Source organism: Falco peregrinus, chromosome 17 (assembly GCF_023634155.1).
Source record: "Falco peregrinus isolate bFalPer1 chromosome 17, bFalPer1.pri, whole genome shotgun sequence".
NCBI classification, from domain to species: Eukaryota; Metazoa; Chordata; class Aves; order Falconiformes; family Falconidae; genus Falco; species Falco peregrinus.
Window position 1 is genome coordinate 5,586,964 of NC_073737.1, and position 16,104 is coordinate 5,603,067.

Genomic DNA, 16,104 nt, shown 5'->3' on the forward strand with positions numbered 1-16,104 from the left:
CCACATCTTTAAGAGGACATTTTATTTAACACACAAAACGACTACTTCGCTGTTTAAGCTTTGGCTTATATCGTGCATTAATTTGACCAATTAGGCCTAAAAAGCTCTATTTTTCAGAAACCAGAACCATTGCTCACCATTCTATGGTTCACTGACAAAGAACACGGTGATAACGTTTGCACAAGCTCTCTTTTGGATAGTGTGAGCCTACTTTGAGGGGAATTTTGTCATGATACACTTGTAAGATCAGGCACTGCTTACTTCGTAACAGGGTAAATAAAACGTGGCAATTTCAAACCAATTTCCAAATCCTGAGTGGGGAATTTAAATGACTGTAAGTTATTACTCTCCATGAAAGCTGAAGAAATATTTTGCCAAAACACTTATTTTCAAATTTCTAACAAGTAACATGAAGTTTACGGCTACCACATGCTGATCTGCATGCTATACAAAAGATTCTCCAACGACTTAATTGATCCTGTTTAGGGACTCAGTGGAATTACACCGGCAAGGAGCAAAAGAGGGGAACACACCAGAGGCTGTCAAATCTTTGTACGCAGGGAGTAACAGTATAATAACCATAAGCCAAATAATGGCCACGAACTCAGCTCGGTTGTGGCAGCAAAAAGAAATAGTATTTCTGTTAGCAAAGTCATCTGCTAAAGCTAGGCACCAGGAAGGAATTCAGTCCTACTCGTACGAGTAAACAGAAGTACTTGCAAAGCCCAATTTACGTATCACAGTTTCAGAACAATAAATATTTCTCTTCCCATAGCCTCTAAAACTGGAACGTGTTCTGCTCTGCCACGTCTTCCCTTGCTCAGCCAGGGCAGCCAAGTTACACATACGCTGCGCTCTTTGGCACTGCTGAAGGAACAAACAGGATATGGCATAGGTAAACACATTAATTTTCTTTGCTATCCTACAAATGTAATTTGTGCCCTTAAGCGCTGCACATTCATCTTGATGTTGGAGTATGACGTTGAGAAACCACCTTTTGCAAGTTCAAACAGACCACTAATGGTGGCTGGACAATTTTACTTCCAAATAAGCTAATTAGTCTCTCCACTTACTAAAGCTGATGAGGATCATCTTCTTTAACTTTTAAAAGATACGATTTTTATAACAAAACTCACACTTTCTGTTGCTGTTGCTATTGGCTGCACAGTGGTAGTGAGCAAGTAGGTAACTTTCCACAAGTGATGGCAATATTACATCCTCCAAAATGAACATCAGAAGTTACAGGTTATTTTTCACACAAAAAAAGATATGAATCCAAAAGCTTTTTAACAAGACTTGATAAAAAATTAACACTCCTAAATTTCCCAGTTATAGACCAAAGGCAGGGAGTCCTGCAAGCCCCATAAGGAAGCTGGGGGGAATAAACATTTAATAGTTCTCTTGCACAAAAACCAGTCAAGAAACTTTACTTCTGCCTTCTATTTTTGCCAGTCTTGAATTTTTGGTGTGAAAGAAAAATGCAGAGGCACATCACCAGTTTTGAAGCCCACCATTTCTTTCTTCACACAGAGTACAAAGAGGAGCAAAAGGATTCTTTTCTGAATGCAGGGCATTTAATAAATTAGTGGCTTAAACCGATGATACATTTTCACAGGTATAAATGCAACTATTTTTCTGAAAAGAAAGGCAAGTTTGTTTGCTCCTCAGCACAAGGACAGTTTACGTACACCAAGAGGTAAATACTTATTTGGCCATAGATGATGCTAGCTTAAGGAGAATTTGCTTCCTTCTCCACGTCATCGTCGTCGTCAACAACCTGAAATCAAACCCAGAAGTAGCTTAGGTAAACAGTTTACGCAATCCTATGGGACTAAGGGTTTAAAGAATTTATTACATTAAATCCCTGCTGGACCCAAGGGGAACAGCAGTTACCCTACACAGCTGAATGACAATAGTCACATGACAAAGGAAAGAAAACCTTGTGATCAAAAATGCCAGGAGGAAACGCAGCTGAAATAGGAGCTGGTGAAGTTAATACAAAAGGCCACCAGAACAATCACTACAGCATATCGGATTTTTAATGAGAAAGCTAAAGAATCTGCATTTTAGGGGACAAAAGCTTGTTGCTTTTTATCACCCAAAGTCACCAAAGCACAAAGGTAACAATTGCTGGCAAACGGTGCCCAGTTCTGAGCTCCTCAGTAGAAAAGGAGACAGTCCAATGAGGTATCACCTCCCTCAACCTGCTGGCAATACTCCCCTTAAATACAGCCCAGGGTATCCTCAGCCACCTTTGCCATAAAGGCACACTCCTGGCTCAGGCTGAACTTGGCATCTACCAGCACCCCAAGTCCTTTTCTGCAAAGCTGCTTTCCAGCCAGGCAAGCCCCAGTGCATTTTGGTGTGAGGGGCTTTTTAGGGTTCTGTAGCTTTTGCTAAGATACAGTTTCCAACTCAGGAAAACTACACCTATACATCCTGTACTTTTGCTTAAACTGCCAACCTCTCCATGCTGGAAAGGGACAAAGACCTTCTTTTTCATTTAAAAAGAAAACAACTACTACCTCTCACCAACCCACCTGTTCCACGCCTTCTACTTCAGGGATGTAGAACTGGAGCATGTTCTGTATCCCGCTCTTCAGGGTGATGATGGAACTGGGACAGCTGGTGCATGAACCCTGCAACTTCAGCTGCACAATCCCATCCTCAAAGCCTTTATAAATAACATCACCACCATCTTCTTGCACTGTCGGCCTGGTGGAACACGATACTCAATTTAAAGCAAGTATAGCTGAAATAAGTTTCCTTCCAGAAATCTTCAGTAAAGCTAAATTTAACACACACAAAGAACTGTCACGATATAGTAACTAAAGCCCTCTTTCTCTACAACCACCTGGTTCAAATTTCCAACAACACATGCTGTGCTGGACTCTCTCACACAGAGAGCTACTGTGTTTTCCGTAGGATGTTAAGCAAAACACATTTGACACGAATGCAGCAGCATACGAAAAACCACTGAAGTTCTAGGGCCGTGGGTAAGCACCTTAGGAGTAGAGCTTGATTCAGCCTGCAAAGACATACCGGTTTGCACTGAGGCAGTCTCCACAGGTAACAACGATTGCCTCAGTTATGCGCCAAATAGGCGTTTGTCCTACCTCAGGAGCACGTGCATCTTGTTAGCTGACTAGGGACAGCGATAAGAAGTTCTAAAGTGCTTCCATAAATAAATAGGCAGTTCACCATAGCTTACAGAGATCAGGAAAAAAACTCAACTATAAAAACTTAATCCTGCTAATGGGTGAAGAAGCCAGCATCTGATAAGATCACATCCCCGTACTATTAGCATTTCTGCAGCCTGGTCTCCATTTGCAAGCAACAAATGCCCTGCATTGTAAGTGTATCCCCATAGCAACACTTTCCCAGACCAAGTTAAAACCATCAAGTTACTCTAACAGAAGCTCTTTATACTGATTTCCAAAATAACTCTTTGAGAACTACACTCCTAAGAGAATAACCTATGAATCGGACACATTTATTAACAACTCACCATAGCAAATTATCTTCGTTCCAGAAAGCCAAAGAACATGACTAAAAATTCCGTTTTTCTTATTTGAAATTAACTGTTTTAACACACTACAAGGCATTTCAGATCTACATTCCCTCCATCCTGCACCTTCTGACAACTTCTTTGCATAATTTTTTAATCAACTAAACAGTAAATTCTCTGTATGTGCCACCAGTTTATATATAGCTTCTGTAAACTACCCTGCTATAAAATGAAGTTAAGATACACTACTGCTAATATTCTCACCAACAGCTTCTTGGTCCACCAAGGGGTACAGGGGGAAGGAAATGGAAGAAAAAGGTGGGGAAAACCAGAAATCTGGGCAGAAATCCCGTGACTGTTACGAATAGCCACTGGGAAATCAAGAACTAACATACCAGAGGGAGCTTAAATGGCCACGTACGCAGCGAGAGCAGGGCCTCTTGTATGCTATTTGCTATCATGGCTTTATACAACGATATACTTGGGTTACACTTTTCATAGACATTTGGGAAAAACGTTCCAGTTTATTCCTGCTTTTCTCCCTCTTTCCTTTCAGGAAAGCTAACCAGTACCATCTGTCAGCTGAGATAACCAAATCTTTAAATTAAGTGATATCACTTTAAAACGCAGCATCATAACTTCCGGAAAAATTAAACTGAACTCCATGATTTTGACCCACACACAAGCTGCTGGGTCCTGGAATTTGTGAGCTGGAGAAGATGTTGCCATCGGGTATCACAGATTCGGGAACACATCAAGCATTTTCCCCTACATCTAAAATGTCAAGTTGCTTATCCCTTTCAGTTCACTCTGCAAGGCAATTAATGAGCATAAAAATATACTTCAGGTAAACAACATGATCCATAGCCGCTCTTGAGACTTCATTAGTTACCAGCAGTTTCTAAATTCAAGCTGTGTGTTAGAATACCAATAAAACTGCAACAGAATGAAGCCCAGACAGCAAGGGAAAGCCACTAGCAGATTTTGCTTTAGAGTATAATACAAGAATGTAAACTACTTTGGAATACTTGGAAGGGAAGTACAGTGAAGACAGAGATTAATACAACAGAGGAGAAAAGAAAAAGAAAGATGGCATTGTTTTCACCATTTAAAAACAGCCAGGTTAAACCCAACAAACCTGTTTAAATGTCTTATGGAGAGTAAGACTATACACTGTTCTAAAATCACTCAGCAATAAGGACTCGGTTCAGCACACACTTTGCTTAAACAGGAAAGCCAGATAGAAAGTTTTCAATTAGAGGAAACAGCACTCTCAGCGTCGGCCAGTTTTGCACTTTGAACCCCCCCCACTAGATACTGAACCATGAAATCACACACACCCAAACAAAAATACACTGTTTCTTAAATAAATCCAAACCCCAGTCACTCCATCTAAGTGATCTAAGGTTCCTGGTTTACCTTATTCTTGTGTCCAGCAGTTCTTTAATCATCAGTACAACTTCATCATCTTCTTCCGACGCACCTTGGGAAAAGAAAAACATGCAAATTAGAACTCGGAGAGGATTCCAGTATCATTACTAACACTGCAAATCTATAACGGCAGAATGAAACAGCATTAAAAACACTGCTGAAATGACTGAAACCAAAACCCAAATTCAAAGTATTTTTCTCTGTCCTTATTTACATCCCAGGCTTTCACTACCAAAACCCAGTATTGGTTCAGAGTTGTTCTCAGCAGGCAAAGGCCTTAACAGACAACAGTGGCACCAACTTTTAAAGGAATCAACAACAAACATCCAATAAGGAAGCAGTGGTTAAGGCAGGGTCCTCAGAAGGAAGGTTTTAGCAACTTAAGAATTATGAACCTGTCTGGGTTTAGAAGCTCTAGATACAATTTTAGGCTCAGCGTTAAGTGTCACAGAAGCATTTTTAAAGACAACCTTTTCAAATAAAACAAAATCTCTGTTAATATTGACATTAAAACCAGACACAACAGAGCAGAGAGAAATTCAATAGTCATAATGTTCCTTAAAACATTGGAAAATTTGTTTAAGTTGCTAAGTTGCAAATGAGGAAAAACTGCCCTCTAGTTACATTGTAATTTAGTCTCCATTACTTTCTATTACAGTTTGAAAAATATATCTTACTATTTCTTGTTCATTTAAGACCATAAACCTATTGTTAAGGCACGGACATTAAGCCTGGGCACTCCTTTTTGATTTAAGGAGGAAAATAAAACCCTTTGTAGGTGCCCATACGAAAAGGATATGCAGCAACACCCCACAGCTTTCTAAATGCAGCCTCAGAACTTCAAAAAATATTTCACACACACACTAAGTACAACAGAACACGGTCCACACTGCCAAAACGCATAGCTCAGCACAGCTCCCATGAAGATATGCTCATAGTACAGCAGATGAGAGCCAGGCTTTATACCCACGGACCAGCAGCTCCTGTACAGCGAGCGCAGCATTGCTTCCACTACAGGCATTCTGCAAATTCCCTCCTGTGTTAATTTTAGCAATTTGTACTTTAAATTCTCCTGCATGCTTCTCCGAGGTACAAGTGGAGGCTCTTCTGGATTCACAAAAACTAAACGCAAAGGCAGATACCGGCCTCTTCCTGAAGAGTTTGATTTACCTGTATCTGTCCTAGGTGCCTCATCAGTAACTACAGGTAAGCCAGAGGCAAAGAAATCCATTATAGTTGCATAAATATCTGGTTTCAGTAAGTTCCAATCCAGGTCTTCACTCTCCTATAAGAATCAAAAGGGGGAAAAAAAAAGAATAAACACAGAGTATCTGCCTCCTAGTAATAAGTTACGCAGAGATTCTTCTTAGATTAAAAATATCATAATGGGCTCTCACAATTGACACCTGGATTTGATTTCATAGTTTTGCCAAGTCCAGCTTTGCCAAAAAAGTTGAGTAAGACTCAATTTATAATAAACAGAAAGGTTTCCTTGCTTGCAAGCCAAGTGCTATTAAAAGATTAACTAAAGATGTGAAAGTCTCCTAAATACATTATTTGACACCTGTTTTTACCAAACTGTTTCAGAGACTCAAGATCATTTGCCTCCATTTAACATTGAGCCAAATTATCACTTACTGAATTGCCCCATGCTCTTCACACAGTAAGAGCATAACTGCGTGGTTACCACGCAACACCTTATCTCTGCTGACATGAGCTCCACACCTTGGGTAAACACAGCACTGCCTGCAATGTGCTTCATCCCGTCAGACAATCATCTCCTTTGGAAGCGTTCCCTGGAGGTCAGCTAATCCCGACTCCTGCTCGACACAGAGCCAACTTCACCGTCGCACTGGGCCTCATCCAGTCCAATGCTGACCACTTCCAAGATCAAAGAACCTACAACTTCGCTGGGCAAACTTGTCCAGTGCTTATCCACACCCTGTGATTTTTTTTCTCCCTTTTATATTAAAGGCAATTCCTTTTATGCCGCCTGTGAACACTGCCTCTGGTACTCTCACTATGCATGCCCAAGAGTCCGACTGGATCCTCTCTATGGCCATTTACTGGACAGCTGAATCCCAGCGCATCTTTTAGAACATCTGAACCTCTGTTCTGCTTACCTTGGTGATGGTGATGAAATCTGGGCCAAAGAAAATACTTTTAACTCCTTCAATTTTGAATAACTGCCTGTCAGGAAAATAAAAAAAACCAAAATGCACACACATTTCAGGCAAACTCCTAAAGATTTATTTAATCTGTCACAGAAAAAAAGTTCTAGAACACACTTCTAGTCAAAATCGAGCGCTAAAACCAGAACCGTTAAGGGAAACACACGTTTTCTTCACCTACAGCTTAGGAATAGCCGGAAGATCCTGCTGTGGAGCAGTGCACATAGCGACACTGAACACACCTTACAAGAAAGACTTTTCCACTAGATGTGTTAAAGAATTACTCTCTCTCTCCAGTTCTTCTTTGGAGGCAAAATTATATTCTGTATATAAAAACTACTTGTTTAGGACCAAAACCACTAGGTACCAATCGTTTCAGGTAGGAGTAGTGCAAATACAAGGAATGTTCTTAGACTAAAATAAGTTATTTGAAGTAATTGAGCCCAATAAAAACTGCCTTCAGCTCTGTTGCCATTAAATAAAAGGGATTAGTGCCAAGCAGTCCACAAGGCTTAACACATCAACTCACTTTGTGAGCAATCTTCACTATTTTTAGTCAGCTGCATGGCATGTGAAAAATATGAAGATTTAGTAAAGGCTTAAGCCTCATACTAAATTGCTTGAGATGGCCCCATATAGCACCTGACAACCAGGTGGTGAATTAGCACACATTCAAAGCAACGCAAGAACTTAGATGACAGGAAAGAGCCTATTTTTGACAGTATTTTAGGTATAAAAAGCAAAATGAGAGTATAAACATTTTTTTCCATAAATGGTTAAATAAAACCCACCAAACTCATCTACAGAATAAGTTAATGGTGTTTACTCTTCAGGAGCAGCAAATAAAAATAATTTTAAAAAGCATTAAAAGGAGGAAGCACCTTGAGGTAAATACAGCATAAGGCTGTAAGAGAGATTTTGTAATTAAGGGGAAAAAAAAATATTCTCCTGAACGACTGGAAACCTCAAAAATGCAATAAATGAAGGAACTGGAAATCTCATCACAAAGATACATGTGATGAAAAATGACAGAAGAGATTTCACAATACCCATTTGAAAGAATTTCTACACATCAAACAGTTATATGTGTATCGGGCTTTTACATCACCAAACCAATTAAATTTTAAAGTTACTTAAACAATGAAATTATGCAAGTGCATCAAACCATCCTAGATCAATTAAGTAATTCTCCCCCCTCCCTCCCCTTCAGGAAGCTTTTATTTCTTCTTTAGAAAATGAATACTCCTTTTTAAAATAAATGAGTATTCCATTTACACAAAACATAATCTGGGATTTAACGCTATATAGTAGATTTTTTTTTTTTCCATTAACCTGCACAATATACCTTATCAGGCTGTTTTGCCACAGTACAGTCTAGCACATACATCATCTTTGATGATAACCTCTATTTGCAGATATCTGACAACAAAAAGCCTCTTTCTGAGAGTCCATTTCATTCTGCAACCTGATACACTTTGGCATAACGAGATCCTACAAACATGTTTCGATGTCCACAAAAAGCTTTTGCATTATATTTATTACTTTTAGTCACAGAGTTTTGCTTGTAAAGATCCCGTTTGCCCTCCAATAGCTCTGCAAGAAACCTCTGGAAACCCTACAGTTCCTAGAGAGAATCTCATGAGAAACAGCTTCTACTTTTGCATATAATTCTTCCAGCAGACACAAAGATGACTTAAACTGGGATCTGCAGGGGTAACCTACTGCAGCATTTCTGGATCTTACTCTCAAACTGAAGCCCTTCCACCCACGTAACAGTTTCTTTTCAGAGGCTAATCCGACAGCAATGACAAACATGCAAAATAGATGCTTCCAAATAGTCCCAGAGAGACTTGTGATGGTGCTCCAAACCCCTTCTGTACCAAGATGACACAAATCAATTATTTGCTCAGTGATCCTTACTCGAGATTACGCATTTTGGTATTGAATGCTGCAACTCCCAAGACCTGTTACAGATCCAGCCCCAAAGTGTGGGCCAAACCCAGCTTTCCCTTGACTGAAACACAAACCTTTTGTAAAGGAAAAATCCATTGGCTTTGAAGTTCAGGTTAGCACCAACATCCGTCAAAACAAGCAAGCTACCGCATTTAATTCACGGTATTTGGGGACTATTTACTTCCTTATACTATTTCTATTTCCCAATTCTGAAAAGTTGCATGATTTCCAAGTAACTACTTGAATTAAAGAGTATTCTGATGGGAATGATTTTGCGAAATCAGGGCCAGAGGTCTCACCAGTGATGCAACAACCGTTTGAGAATACTGATTTATAATACCACTCAATTCAGTCACATGAACTAGACCATGATGCGTTCTGCTATGATACAGCTGTAGGGAGTGCAGACTCACAGGAAGACTACTTTAGTAACAACAACCTTCCCAGCTTTAATTTTATGCAAAGTAAAGCAGCATTACAAACATAAACCCAACCAAGCTACTTCTGAGCATGAAGAGCAGAATGATCAGAAGCTGTGCTTAAAAACATCAGTTGTAGACACACAGCCCATACTGATCCCCAAACAAATTATGATGTATTAAATAATACCTTGCTAAAGGTGAGCAAAATGCTGCAGCTGGTGTGGAAAACTCCATAGTCCTCGACTCCAGCACTTCCTTCCCTGGAATAAACTTCAAACTATTTGGATTTGGTGTGTCTTGAGTTTGAATAAACATGCTTCTTGCTGGAAATTTACAAAAACAAAAGGCAAAAGGCGGGGGGGGGGGATGTGGAGAAAAATAATGTTATCAAATCTAAGTAGCTTAAATGAAAGTCAAGGATCCTGATTACTTGGCAAGCCAAGACCAGGGTGATCCCTGTGCTATAGCAAACAGCAGCCTGCACAGCAATGATACTTTAAAAACACAATGCAATAGGCTCCTCGAAAGGCTCCAGACTGACACGAAGCCTGATAAACACAAACATGTTACCTCAGAGGAAACAAGACGATAAACGGAACCTTGTCTTTGCTTCTTTTGCTAACTTTTATTTACTAAAAAGCATCCTCTGTAACAGCATCAAACTGCCTGAGGCCAGTACCAGCCTCACTTTCTAGGGAAGGCCACGAGATGCAAAATTTGTTTCTCTGTCAGGTTTAGGTTTTTTTTTTATTTTATAATCCTCAAATGCTGCTTAGTCCCTCTTCCAGCATTATCATTTCCTGTTCAAAGCATGATCAGTTTTACTAGCCCTCTCTTGAAGATACACACTACCTAAGGGGGTTGGTTTATATTTTATTTTTCAGCACTATAAAAAAAAAAACCCAAGAGTAACTAAACAGTAACAGTGAACTACGCTCTGCTAACATTTCCCATAGAGCGAAAAATTACTGTAAGCTATCCCTTATCCTCCAGAAACTGAACTGACCAAACAAATTAAAATAAAATTATTTACAATTCATTGCTAAAGATGGTTAAAAGATAAATTTTTACAGAAGGTCCTTTTGTGGCATGGGTCTGTCTTTTACTAGAAGACTGTAAAAAGCCTGATCTTGACTAAAATTTAATACTCTACATTTAATGAGTACATTTAATAGTGTATTTTTCCTGCAGACATGTCCAGGCAGCCTATGCCTGATGTCCCACTGAAGCTGAACATCAGTTAGGGAGAGCCTCCCATCGCTAATTCTGTTTCTAGTTCTCCTTCTTCCTAACTTGCCCTGCATATGAAATAACACAATGATACACAAACGTTCAGGAAAGAAGAAAATGCCTTTTAAAACCAAAAATCTCTAGGAGCTAATATATATAAATAAATTATACTTAAAAAACAAGCTCACATAACTTCAAAAATATGCAATGGAGGGCTTTAAAGCAGCAAAAAGAGCTGACATTTTCATAAACTGCCATTTTGCTCTCTGGTATTAGATGACAAATCACACTATTTATAAATTGCCAAATTGTTACTGCCCGTGTCTGTCATGGTAACAACCCATTTGACTTGAACGTACACAATGGCACAGTATGCACACACTACATTTTTTTGTTAGTTTTTTTTTAAAGGAAAAAAACAACTTAGCATAGAAGTACTTAGCTTTAACGTGAAAAGAATAATCCTGATAGAGCAAGCAACTACTCAGCTTATCCGTGAAGATGGAAGAACTATTCATCTTCCAAATCCTGCTGGCATCTAAAAATCACATCCAGTATAACAGCATAGTTGACAAATAACCAACGGGGGATTTAGATGGTGTAAACTGAGTATTCTCTGCCCCTTTTTTGAAAGCAATGGGCCACTAACAGTTACCACACACTGTTCATCCAGCATCTCCAGCACCCTAAACCACAAACGGCTGTGTCAGTTCCCAGAAAAGGTGTCCACGTGGGTAGCCTCTGTATTTTAAAAGTGTCTTCTGCAGTTGAAGTTCTGCCTTCGTAAGACCAGGTTTTTCAGTCATTAATCAACCCGGAGAGTTCTTTGCACAGCTCTGAAGAACTTGCTTGGCATTTGCTATTCAGCAGTTAGTGACTGGCTGTATCTACATCTAACACCTGTTACCAGTTCTTTCAGCCCTCTGCAGAATGCTATCTGTACCTGCTCATTATTCTGTTCTGCCATATGCTGCAGGTAAGAGGAAGACACCACGCAGAGGCCAACTTTAGCGGGACACTTACAGAAGCAGGTGAAATACTAAGTCCGCTCAGCAGAGTCTGCCTGTTGGTTAGAACTAGAACGGCAAAAATTTTCTTTTCTGAAACCAAAATTAAATAGAAACCTCTGCCTAGGCAGACTGATTTAAATAAGATTTCCATTTGTGACTAATGCCATGCAGCAGCACCTGCAGAACTTTTTGACTTGGACTCTTTCTGCTACAGCATTGGAGAGCAGTTGCCAAAACCCTCAGGCAGGTGCGAAAGCATAGTGTTTTTCTGTGGTGCAAGTTTCATGATTTTATTTTTTCTATTTTTTTCCCCCTTTTCTGAGCATTATAGCCTACCAAAAAATCCAATAGGTATGACAAACTCAATCTTAAACATTGCTTTTTCAGGACAATACCAAGTTGCAGATATTATTGGAGAATACCATTAATGCACCATACATGGATGCATTTTCAAGAGAGAAGAAATTAAAAAATGAAAAGATTGCAGCTCTAAGAATGAAAGGCTTTGTTTTCATCCTTGTTAGGCCCTTATCTGGATGGCCAATGATTTTATCTGGCAGAGCTCAGCAGCTGAAGCAGGACAGAAGGCAACATGAAATCTTTCACAACAGATACATGTACGCCAGGATAGAAATTAAATTAAGAACAGCAGCAAAGCCCAAGCAATATTTTGCACTAACAAAGCCCCTTGTAAGGCTGAATGGTATAGAAAAAACACATATAATCAAACACCTAAGAAAGTCATCCACATCTTCTCCCCAAGCTCCAAGTGTCCAAATGCACTAGCACTTCATTAAAGACTACCAAGGAAATGTTACCACACACAGACTGCAGAAAGAAGGCAGCTTCCGTTATTACCACAAGACATAAAAACCTCACAACACATTCATCTATTCATTTTTAACTAGTATTTACCTGTGTTATGCCATGCTGTAGATGGAAGAAACTGTTTCTTTTGCAGAAGTTGATGGAAAGACTGTCGAGTTGCCAAATTATGATCTTTTAACATCGTATGACAAAACCTTGAAAAAAATAATTTTACTGACATTTTCCAAATTAAAAGTTTGCACTACCCCACAGAAAAAGTATTTCACATGCTTCTACTCAGCAAGACACTCACCTGGCTTAAACCTCTAGGGTAATGTAGCAAGCTCACAGGCTAGACTGCAAAATGTCCCTTCCTTTTCCCCCTTTCCAGTGCTCCCTCTCTCTCATTTCATAATAAAATACACCTAACTCTCCAATTTTAGCCACCTAAAAAAATTAATCTAGGCTCCTTCACAGTCACTAAAGACAGGCAAATCACCTTACTTACCTGTAACAGAAAATGTTAAGTCACCCTAAAGGAGCCTTTTCGTCTTCCTTTTGACTGTAGTGAGTACCTGGAAATCTAGCTTGGCCTAAGCATCTAATTTTCAGAGGATTACAGACAGCTGAGATGAATCCAACCTGAGGCTAAATCAAAGCTAGTATTTACCCTATACTCTGTGGGTTTAGCTGGTCAAACATAAGGGTCTCCTATGTGACTCTGAGAAGATGCAAGTCAGGATAAAAAGGTAACGCAACGGCTACTCTTAGAACAAACAATTCTCATAAGAAAAAAATACAACATTTGGATGAAAGATAAAAAGTCTGTTAGCTACAGGTACCAAGCCATACCTCACCCCTGTTCACCTCTGTGTATTTCTTCTCTTTGGGGAATAAAGAAATCCAGTATATTCCTGTACAAGTACTGTTCCAGAATTAATCCAGACCAGTTAAAAAGAGGCCCTGCTCCATACATAACCCACACCAGCAGTCAAAATAGGGGTGGCATCATCTGCTCAGATGGAAGTTAAAAGGGGGAAAGCTGGGAACAGAAAAAAAAAACATTAAGAGAAAAGGCAAGACAGAGCGATGGAGTAACAGGCCTAACTTTCCAAAGTGTGAATACTTGCTTCCACATCTGGTATCTGTGACTGTAAGCACAGCCAACAGCATCCAGGTATTTCAGAGCGAAGTGAGAATCAGAAAACGTAACCAAAACCCACCTTATGTCACAAGTAGGTAGGACATAGAGAGCATTTATTATTATATGGTTTCTCTTCACCTTATGAGGTACGGAGGCAGCGGGGAAAGCAGGTAAACTGCATGTATCACACCTGCAGGGCTGTTACTAAGATTCTCTCCGGGGGTCATAAATCTGAACACAAGCACTACACCTAGGCCCAGATTCCTCAAACACGGTAACAGGAGAAAAGCTCTCATTAAATGGACCTTCCTGCTGTGAGTGAGGGAGACATGAACACATAAAAAGTCCGAATCATGTTATTTGCCTGCTTTTATGGTCTGGATTGCAGGTACAGAGGCCACAATGGGATGTGTGTGGAAGGTCCCCTAAGAGAATAGTTCTCCTTTCTCCCTTCAGCTTTGGGGAATAAAGATTATAATGCATTTTACAGTCCACAGCACAGAGCAGAAGATGTGCCCACCAGCACACTATCCTTTGAATTTCCTCTTATTGTATAGCTTTTAGCAACTGCGGGCAGGGGTACTATTTCCCCTTATTGCTTGGCCCTAAGGGTACATACGTGGGAGAGTGCAGTGCCCCTCACTGCATGATCCGCTGCACATGGTGGTGGTGGGGGAAATTACCCCTCGCTGCAGGGTCTGGGCACATGTGGGGGAAATCACCCCTCGCTGCAGGGTCTGGGCACGTGTGGGGGGGAATTACCCCTGGCTGCAGGGTCCTGGGCACATGTGGGGGGCATTTCCCCTCAGGACTCGCACCTGGCACAGGGGGGTGCACAGTCCCTCAGGACCTGCGTGTCGGGGGGAATTAACGCCTCGCTGTTGTAGAGGGCTGGATGACGAAACGGCCCCTCCCTGCCCGTCTGTAACGAGGAGAAAGAACAGACAGCTTCTTTCTTCCCCGTCCGCCCTGCTGCAGCGGGGAAGGGGAAGAGCGAGGAGAGCCCGGCGCGGCCCGGCTGCCCCTCGCTACGACACGGCCGCCCCCCCCCCCCCCCCAGCCGCGCAGGGAAGGGGCGAGAGGGGACCCCTCCGGGACACAAACCGGGCTGCCTCCTCCGGGCCGGGGCAGCGAGGAGCCGAGCGAGCCCCGCGGTCACCTACCGGCCGCCCAGCCCCACCGCCGCGCCGAGCCACCGCGCAGCCGCCATCTTGGCGCTCCTCAGGCGCTGCCGCCCCGCCCTGTTCCCGCCGCGTTCCCGCCCCGTTCCCGCCCGGCCTGAGGCGCGGCGGCGGCCCCTGCCGGCGGCAGCCCGCGCTCGGCCTCTTCCCTACAAAACGCCCATCTACAACGCCTCCTTCCCCCTCTCCCTCACCCCAAGGGTAATACTTTTTGGTTTTATTCAGTAATTCCTTCTTACCTTTGCAGAGCGCTGCCCCTGTGCCAGCCGCTGGCACGGCCTCTTCACCGGCGGGAAGGGGCAGTTACCACAGAGCGCTCAGGAACAGCCCCCTCCAGGCCTCCTTTCACCACCCAGCCCAGTAACACACAAAAAACCTTTTTCTGCGCCCCCCAAGCCTCACAAGCCATCAACAGCTTGTAAATTAACCTCGCGGGGATGGGGACCCGCAGCAAAAGTCAGAGGTGAGGCGTTTGTTTTGATCAAATTTTATTTGAGGTGGAAGCTCTCGATTTTGCAGGTGTTGCTGCAGCCATGCAGGGCTGTTGGAGGAGGAACAAGAAGAGGAAGAGTCTCCCTGGGGAGGAAGGAGACACGTCTGCACTTTCAGCAAGATGATGAGGTTCCAGTTCGCGCCTGGGCCGTGGCTGCCTGCCCCCCCCCCCCCCCCATATGATTACAGTCCTACCGACCTTGGACCAGAAAGTCACTTACACTAGGCCGATCATAGCTGCTTATCCTCTTACAACTAACTAATACAACCTAAAATCCAAAGTCCTTTAAACAAACTTTCAGCCCCTCGTTTCAGTCATTCCTTGCTGGATTGGCTGTACCTTGGCATGCAGCTGCACTCACAGAAAGCACGTTTTCCCTGGGCTTTGCCAAAACCTGTTCTTGGATAGCCAGGCGTTTCCCCCCACACACATGCACAGCTCCGCCTGGCACCGGGCAGTCACAGACCGGTTCGCTCATGTATGGCTGATCCTCTTGGAGAATGCGTTTGTTCTGCACCTCCTCTCCTGCAGCAGCAGCTCCCAGGCTTGCAGGGAGGGCTCAACAGCTCTGCACTGCCTGTGGCTGTAGCATTGCCCTAGACATGAAGGCTTCTCTCCTGTAAACTGGAATATCCACTGCTCAAAGCCTCTGCTTAAAGCAGTTAAGATCAGTTTGACTTGACAACTGCCAGATAAAATAGCAGGGACAGACAGAGTTCAGTACCTTGGTAGGAACAACTGGTTACAAACCAAG

At 42.1% G+C, this 16,104-nt stretch overlaps 1 protein-coding gene across 4 annotated transcripts; it reads right to left on the reverse strand.

The window, feature by feature from the left end:
- Window positions 1-7: 7 nt before the first annotated feature.
- Window positions 8-14,925, reverse strand: NFU1 (NFU1 iron-sulfur cluster scaffold). Of its 4 annotated transcripts, none has more exons than XM_055820254.1 (9): window positions 14,840-14,914; window positions 12,641-12,747; window positions 9,673-9,808; window positions 7,063-7,129; window positions 6,110-6,224; window positions 4,928-4,991; window positions 2,541-2,715; window positions 1,689-1,777; window positions 8-864 (listed from the first exon to the last, which is right to left on the reverse strand). In XM_055820254.1, exons 1-8 carry the CDS (start codon window positions 14,884-14,886, stop codon window positions 1,730-1,732), a joined length of 759 nt encoding a protein of 252 aa, XP_055676229.1. In that variant the 5' UTR covers window positions 14,887-14,914; the 3' UTR covers window positions 8-864; window positions 1,689-1,729. The 4 variants fall into 4 exon arrangements, with proteins under 4 accessions (XP_055676229.1, XP_055676228.1, XP_055676230.1 ...); XM_055820253.1 differs by having other exon boundaries at window positions 8-867; XM_055820255.1 differs by adding an exon at window positions 13,385-13,574 and having other exon boundaries at window positions 8-1,777; window positions 14,840-14,855.
- Between the last annotated feature and the right edge of the window lie 1,179 nt (window positions 14,926-16,104).

Excerpts from the sequence above, each read along its gene's own strand:
- NFU1 (XM_055820252.1), bottom strand. The coding sequence starts at position 14,886 with ATGGCGGCTGCGCGGTGGCTCGGCGCGGCGGTGGGGCTGGGCGGCCG. Across the intron at positions 12,748-14,839 it reads GCGGTGGGGCTGGGCGGCCG|GTTTTGTCATACGATGTTAA; the intron begins GTAGGTGACCGC and ends ATTTTTTTCAAG. Across the intron at positions 2,716-4,927 it reads CTGCTGGACACAAGAATAAG|GCCGACAGTGCAAGAAGATG; the intron begins GTAAACCAGGAA and ends GTGTTCCACCAG.